Genomic DNA, 7,500 nt, shown 5'->3' on the forward strand with positions numbered 1-7,500 from the left:
AGGGCTGTTGGAGGAAGATTTAGAAGGCAGATTTAGAAGGCAGCATGCCAGGTTAGCAACTGCCATGGTATATGTCTGATGTTTAAGCTTGAGACATTTGTTACTGAGAGCAACACACATCCAGAAGTCCCAAAATCAGGCTATCATGCGAACCCAAATTTCGAAACTAGCCTTTCCTACCCTCTATTTAGTCCCTAGACAGGGGGTCAACCCTTTCTTAGTACTTCATGCCGACTTATAGAAAATGCAACATTAAGAACTTTGGCTGTGTGAGGGTGTTGTGGACTTAGTCTCTGAGTGGTGACATGCATAGTTATTTTCATCACTTTACAGTATATATGAGGCTGCTGCAGATGTACTTGTGTTGCTTATGACTCTATTTCTTATGCTCTATAAGATGGCAGTGTCCATTTCCCCCAATCTTTGTATATTGCTCTCAGTGACATGAACCAAACTTGAAATTACTTTGGTTATGGTAAATATTCAGATTACCTTAGTATCATGGTACCAGGGACATGGCAGGGTGCACCCCATTTATGTACAGTGGGAGAGAGCAGGACAGACTCAGGATCAGGTGCTCTCACACATCGATTGTATCCTGCCTAGAATAAGTATAGGATCCTTTGTTTTCTAGGTCGGGTTGGCAGGCATCACCTCCCCTACAGGGGGGAAAAAATAGTGACTTATTCAGTGTATTATTTTAGTGATGTATTTCATGTATATTATTCACATTTTAGCCTGGAATTTCCTTGGTACCTTTTATGCCCTTCTCTGCTATATGGGGTATTGGGAGGGTTCTGCGGCAAATATCCAACTCACGTGGGAAGTAGAGGGTCATGCAAAGGTATTCTAAACAATTAGAAAGTTTATTATTTATAAAATGTGCTTGTGAGAGTAATTACCCTATAAGTTACCTTTGGTCAGGCTCTGGTAAATAATCTGGCACTGTAGAGCTAATAGACCTTAAAGAATATATTGTTAAATACTACAAGCTTTGTCTATCCACATGTATATGGTGGGTGTTTGTTGGCTTTGATTATGGATCAGATTGCAGATACCACTCATGGTCCTGTTTTCTGAACAGATAATTAATAATTTCTTTGGAACAGTAAAGAGTAAGGAAAATTATTATTAACTAAATCAGTTGATCCTTCTTCATTCACAACTGTCATGTCCCATGTGCAACTAACACAAAAAAAAAGCTACTTATATTAATTTTGTTTTCCTTGCAGCAAAGTTTGAGGTAGTCTCATGGTAAAAGAATTCCAGCCATGTCAAAAACTGAATCAGACAAAGAAAATGTTGACTCAGCTAAAATGGCAGAGCAGACATCGAAGGCAAACAGAAATGATTTGCCTGGGAGTTCCTCTGGGCCTCAGAACTTGGCCCTCAACACGCACAAGGCTGGAATGGAAGGTGAGGGTCTTCTGCAAGTTCGTTTTAATTTTCTTCTGTCATGGTAACAGCATATAAAACTGCAAGGAAACTGGGTAGATTTCCTTTTTATGTTGAAAAGGCTATTTTCATGTTGTATTTCTTTACTTTACTTTCAAATTGCCTGTAAATATAAATGAGGGTTAGGATTTCTGTTTTATAATCATATAATGGTGGTTATTTCTCTTACTTTTATGATACATCTTTTGTTTTTACCTTATGTTATTTTTTGTTCATTAAAGACATTTCTTTCTTATTTAGGCTTAGATACAGAAAAGATAAATGAAATTATCAAGAAGGCATCAGAAGGGTCCCGGTTTTACCAACACAAGCAAAAATGCCAACAGCGCCTTGATGCAAAGATAGTGGAAATGAAGCGAGCTGCGGAAGCCTTCTCTGAGGAGCAGATTAAGAAAGCAACGCTGCAGGTTTGTTCTCTACAGATATATATGTGTGTGTGTGTGTGTGTGTGTGTGTGTGTGTGTGTGTGTGTGTGTGTGTGTATGTATGTATGTATGTATGTATGTATGTATGTATGTATGTATGTATGTATGTAGACACACTGACACAGTATATACTCCAAGTATGTATGTATGCACATTTAGACAAGTAGGCACACACACCCCCAAACCCCCCCCCCACACACACACACAACACACACACACACACACACACACAAACACACACACACACACACACACAAACACACACACAAACACACACAAACACACAAAATGTGGATACACCAGGTGCTGCATATTGAGTTGATTTTCCACATACCTAATTATTCTTTTTGTCAGATGGACCACCTTGTGAAGGAATTAGAATCCAGGAGGGATCTAACACGCACAATTGTCCATGTAGATATGGACATGTTTTACGCTGCAGTGGAAATGCGAGATGATCCATCTCTAAGGTAAGGGGGGTTGTGCGAGATGATCCTTCTCTAAGGTGGGTTGTTTGGTGTGTAACATTGGATAGGCTTGTTTAAGCATTTTCTTGTCTTTTGCTACATTAAAAATTTCTGGTTATCTCATTTTTCTATTTTATATATTTCCTGAATGTTAAATTTCAGGGACAAGCCAATGGCAGTTGGGAGCACAGGAATGCTCTCCACAAGCAACTATGCTGCCAGGAAGTTTGGCGTTCGAGCTGCCATGCCAGGCTTCATTGGCAAAAAATTGTGTCCTGATCTTGTGATTGTTAAACCAGATTTCACGAAATACAAGCAAGCTAGCAAGGAGATCCAAGAGATATTTTCTCAGTATGATCCCAATTTTTGCCCCATGTCCTTGGATGAGGCGTATCTGGATATAACGGAATACTTAGTTAAGAATGCACATGTGGTTGAGATGGAAGATGAAGGTATGTTTCTTTTTCACCTCTGAGTCTCTTGTTCTCCATATCTCCCTGATTATGCTATGTAGATTTTGAAATCACTCTCCCTCTCCCTCTCCCTCTCCCTTCCCTCTCCCTTTCCCTCTCCCTTTCCCTCTCCCTTTCCCTCTCCCTTTCCCTCTCCTTCCCTCTCCCTCTCCCTCTCCCTCTCCCTTTCCCTCTCCCTCTCCCTTTCCCTCTCCCTTTCCCTCTCCCTCTCCCTCTCCCTTTCCCTCTCCCTCTCCCTCTCCCATTCCCTCTCCCTTTCCCATTCCCTCTCCCTCTCCCTCTCCCTCTCCCTCTCCCTCTCCCTCTCCCTCTCCCTCTCCCTCTCCCTCTCCCTCTCCCTCTCTCTCTCCCTCTCTCTCTCTCTCTCTCTCTCTCTCTCTCTCTCTCTCTCTCTCTCTCTCTCTCTCTCTCTCTCTCTCTCTCTCTCTCTCTCTCTCTCTCCCTCTCCCTCTCCCTCTCCCTCTCCCTCTCCCTCTCTCTTGCTTTTTGTATAGTGCATCATATTATGTAGATACTGACTACACCATACTTCAAAATTCAAGAGTATTATATTTTTGTACAACTAAAATGTTTATGTTGACACTTACAGATTGCGAGACTCCAGCAGAATGCGTTGTAAACGAGATGAGGCGGAAAATCCAAGAAAAGACGAAACTAACAGCTAGTGCAGGTTAGGGTCATGATTATTTTCTATTAAGAACATATAATATTAGGCCAAGTGAAAAACTATTTAGGTTTGTGTATCTTGACATGTCATAATTTATAGGTTGCTTTTAAAAAAAATGATAACATTAATTGATATTGATGGAAATTCCATTCAGTCAAGAGAGCTTGTATAAACTGGAATTGCATGAAAAGAGATGGTATTAAAAAAATAGTAATAATGATAATAAAAATAGTATTAACAGTACTGGTAACAATAGCAATGATCATTTGATTAATGATGATGATGATGATAGTGATATTAGTAATGATGATAATAGTAATAATGATAATAATAATAGTGATAAAAATGATAACGTTATTCATGAAAATAATGATGTTGAAGATGATGATAATGATAATAATAGTAATAATAATAATAGTTCTAGTAATGATGGTAATGATTATTTATTTATTTTTACTGCAATTCCTTTTTGCGGGGATGGCAAGAATACATGCTTTGTCCATTGTCTTTGTATCTTTTTTCATATAACTTTACTGCTCTTACTGTTTCATTATCTAGCAGTTTGATCATGTATACAGGGACATTAACTTTACTTGCACAAAACTTTACTTTCTGAGCTGTGTTAGTAGCATCAGTCAGGAGAAAAGACAAGGGTTAATACTGCACAACTGTTGTTTAGATAGACATTTTAAACTCTGCCATTGGCAAATCACTTCGATTTTCCTGTAGCTTTGTTTAAGATGTTGTACTTTTAGGAATTTGTATATTTTCACCATTCAGAGAGGTTTGAATAATTTGAATTAGATTTCTTTTTTCATTCACTGAATATTTCTCTTTATCGACTTGGTTTTGAACATTTATTTCAGGCATTGCATCCAACACACGCCTTGCGAAAGTCTGCAGTGACATGAATAAGCCTAATGGGCAGTATTACCTACCTCCAGAGCGCCAAAGGATTATGGATTTCATATCTTCATTACCTATACGTAAGGTAAATACACGTCTTATTTAGTAATGGAGCTATGTTATTGCCGTCAGTATGGGAAGTATCAGCCAATTTTTGAGTATCAGTGTTTGTATCACATAGGTGTAGATGTGGCAGATGCTGTAATATTTTTTCTCTTTCACTTGTGATGTGATGGAAGGAAACTTCATATTTTTATGGTTGGAATGAGTAGTTCAGTAAGGTAATTATTTATTCACATAAGCAAATTAACAAGTTAGTTTTTTATTTTAATCTTGGGAATGCAAGGTAGGATGTATTATAGATATTGACCTCAGTTCAGTAATCATTTTATGGAAAGTTACACTCCAACCCCTAGGAGAGGGGGGGGAGGGTTATTGCATAAAAGATTGGAAATATAATTGGAAATAGCAGACTGCTATTCATTTGCTTTTCTTTTTCTGACATCAATTAAAGTAGCTTTATCTATTTAATCAGATAAATTACGTAAATTTAAAATAATGGTGACCATATTAGGTATTGGCCAAATATCAGTTATTGTTTAGTATCGAAGTTGAAAAGTGCTTATCTGTATCATTATTGGTATTGGTCCAAATCTGGCATACACCACTGCTGGAAATATCCTTTGTTGTCTAGGCAGCTAATGTTAAAAAAAGAAGTTTATATATGTTAAACTCAATTTGTCTTTGTATGAAAATGCTGCTGCTTGTCAAGGTATTGATTGTTTCTGAAAGCTTTCCTTAACCTAGTGCCTATTCCTTTTGTTTGATATTCACTGTTACATCCACAAAAATTGCTGATTCTCAGTAGCATTCAGCCTGGATAAGTAGGATGTCTAACCCATGAGCTGTTGACATTTCATAATAGCATTTACAATCCAATAAGAAAAATGTTTATTATTTATTATTATGCAATTATTTTTCAAAAGTATTAAGAAGAAGAGGCTATGGTTATGAAATATGGGCAAGTAATAGTAGAAGGATAGCTGAAGAGTGCTTATACCACAAATTCATCACTCATTTTACAACAACTATGAAATCAGTTTCAGAGTAAAGAACATCATCAAAGACAGAAGATTGTCATGAGTTCATGATCATTGCCAAAAAATTATACAAGCGGTAGTTTTCTTAATGAAGAATTTGCAGCCATATAGGTTTCACTCACTCCCATCCTCTGGTCATGAATACTGATCAGCTGATTGTGTCAGCAATGGCAGGGGACATCACCACTTCCCTTATCTCCAGAGAACAAGCAAATCTGATTATAGTTCATACTTTCCGGCCACATGTGCTGGTACGATATATTGATGAATAGTACATGAGGAAGATGATTATTAATTCATGGAAATATAAAATTGATAAGAAGTGTATATTATTATTCAGTTCATGAGTAACATTTCTATCACTAATTGTCAAATGTGAAACAGCCTTACTAGCTAGCCTGCAGCTCATGTGTTAGAAGATATTGAAAATCCAATTACACTCACACCTTGTTTTAACAGACAAGAGGGAGGGGGGCATCCATATGATATTGCCAATCATCCATAGTTACTGACATTATTCTGGTTTTACATGAAAAAAAGGAATGATTATCTAACAATTAATGATAAATAATCATATGAAAATAGCAATAAAGAGACTCCCAAAACACTAATTATTCTATCAGGCATGAAAATACTTTAGCAAGTGTGATAGCATAATATAAGAAAATAAAGTAAAAATGGAGATGATGATGTGCCCCATTTTTCTGTGTACCTATATATTATTATTTTTTATTCCTCTGTCTTTCAGGTATCTGGCATTGGGAATGTGATGGAACAGCAGCTTTCTGCCATTGGAGTGAATCTTTGTTCTGATCTGATGAAAAAGCGAGGGCTCCTGAAATTGCTCTTTTCTGATATCAATTATAACAACTTTCTTAGAATTACTTTGGGATTAGGACACACAACCCTCAGCACCTGGACAGAAAAAGACCGTAAGTCCATTAGTACAGAGACCACCTTTCGAGGCACTGCAGATCGCAATGTGCTCTTCACCATCACCAAAGATCTCTGCCATGAACTTGCCGATGAAATGTCTCAGAAAGATATATTTGGGAAAGTCTTCACTCTCAAATACAAGACAGTAGACTTTCAGATTAGAAGTCGTGCACACACTTTCCCAGATGCTGTTCAAACAACAGAGGTACTGGCAACTACTGCTCGGAGAATCCTCCAGCATGAGATGGATGTATCACCACAGCCATTATCTCTGCGACTTATAGGGGTGAGAATGTCTAACCTCCTAAGTTCTTCTGAAGTTGGACCAAACCGACAGTCAACACTAACTCAGTTATTCTCAAACAACAATGTCAGTTGTGCCACAAAGCATTGCCCTGAAGACAAGAAGTCCACACATTCACAAAAGAACAATGGTGAAAACCAGGTATCTGCTCAAAGTAGCATGTCTGAGAATGCTAACAAGAAGTCCATTCCAAATCAGGGCTTGAAAAATGCATCCATTGGGCGGTATCTCTCAAAAGCTCAGAATGTAAAAAGTCCTGTCAAAAAGATTAGCTATGAATGTCCAGTTTGTGGAGACTCTGTTGAAGTTCCAAGTCTTGTGGAGTTTAATAAGCATGTAGATTTATGCTTGTTACAAGGATCATCAGTAAATGTCCAGTCACTTGAAGATTCCAAAAGGTTAAGCCATAAGGAGGAAGAAGTGTTTAACATTAATACAATAGATACAGAGGAACCAAGTAACAATGAAAATTTGAGACACACTGAGAGTTTAAAAGAAACATTACAGAATGCACAGAGCAGTTCAGCCTCTGCTTGTTCAAATAACAGCAGTTCCAGAGGCATATATACTTTCTCTGACTATGAAAGTGATGAAGAATTGGATTTTCTTGAAGACAATAACCTTTCCAGTGATTTAAGAATATCATGTGATAGGCAAGAGGAGGATGACAAAATTTCAAGTAATCATGAATGCAAGCTCTCATGTCCCATCTGTGAGGAAGAGTTTGAAAACATCACTGCTTTGAATGACATGTTGATGACTGTTTG

The 7,500-nt window shown here is 37.7% G+C and overlaps 1 protein-coding gene across 1 annotated transcript in view; it reads left to right on the plus strand.

Moving 5' to 3' along the window:
* Positions 1-7,500, plus strand: part of LOC125025657 (DNA polymerase kappa-like) — an 8,426-nt gene that overhangs the window by 780 nt on the left and 146 nt on the right. The window contains exons 2-8 of the mRNA XM_047613768.1: positions 1,233-1,416; positions 1,696-1,862; positions 2,235-2,350; positions 2,510-2,799; positions 3,410-3,490; positions 4,354-4,478; positions 6,242-7,500. The exon at positions 6,242-7,500 is cut by the window's right edge and continues 146 nt beyond it. Of these exons, the coding sequence (XP_047469724.1) occupies positions 1,272-1,416; positions 1,696-1,862; positions 2,235-2,350; positions 2,510-2,799; positions 3,410-3,490; positions 4,354-4,478; positions 6,242-7,500 (2,183 nt within the window). The 5' untranslated portion in view covers positions 1,233-1,271. The remainder of the gene's footprint in view (positions 1-1,232; positions 1,417-1,695; positions 1,863-2,234; positions 2,351-2,509; positions 2,800-3,409; positions 3,491-4,353; positions 4,479-6,241) is intronic.

Source organism: Penaeus chinensis, chromosome 5, assembly GCF_019202785.1.
Source record: "Penaeus chinensis breed Huanghai No. 1 chromosome 5, ASM1920278v2, whole genome shotgun sequence".
Classification (NCBI taxonomy): Eukaryota; Metazoa; Arthropoda; class Malacostraca; order Decapoda; family Penaeidae; genus Penaeus; species Penaeus chinensis.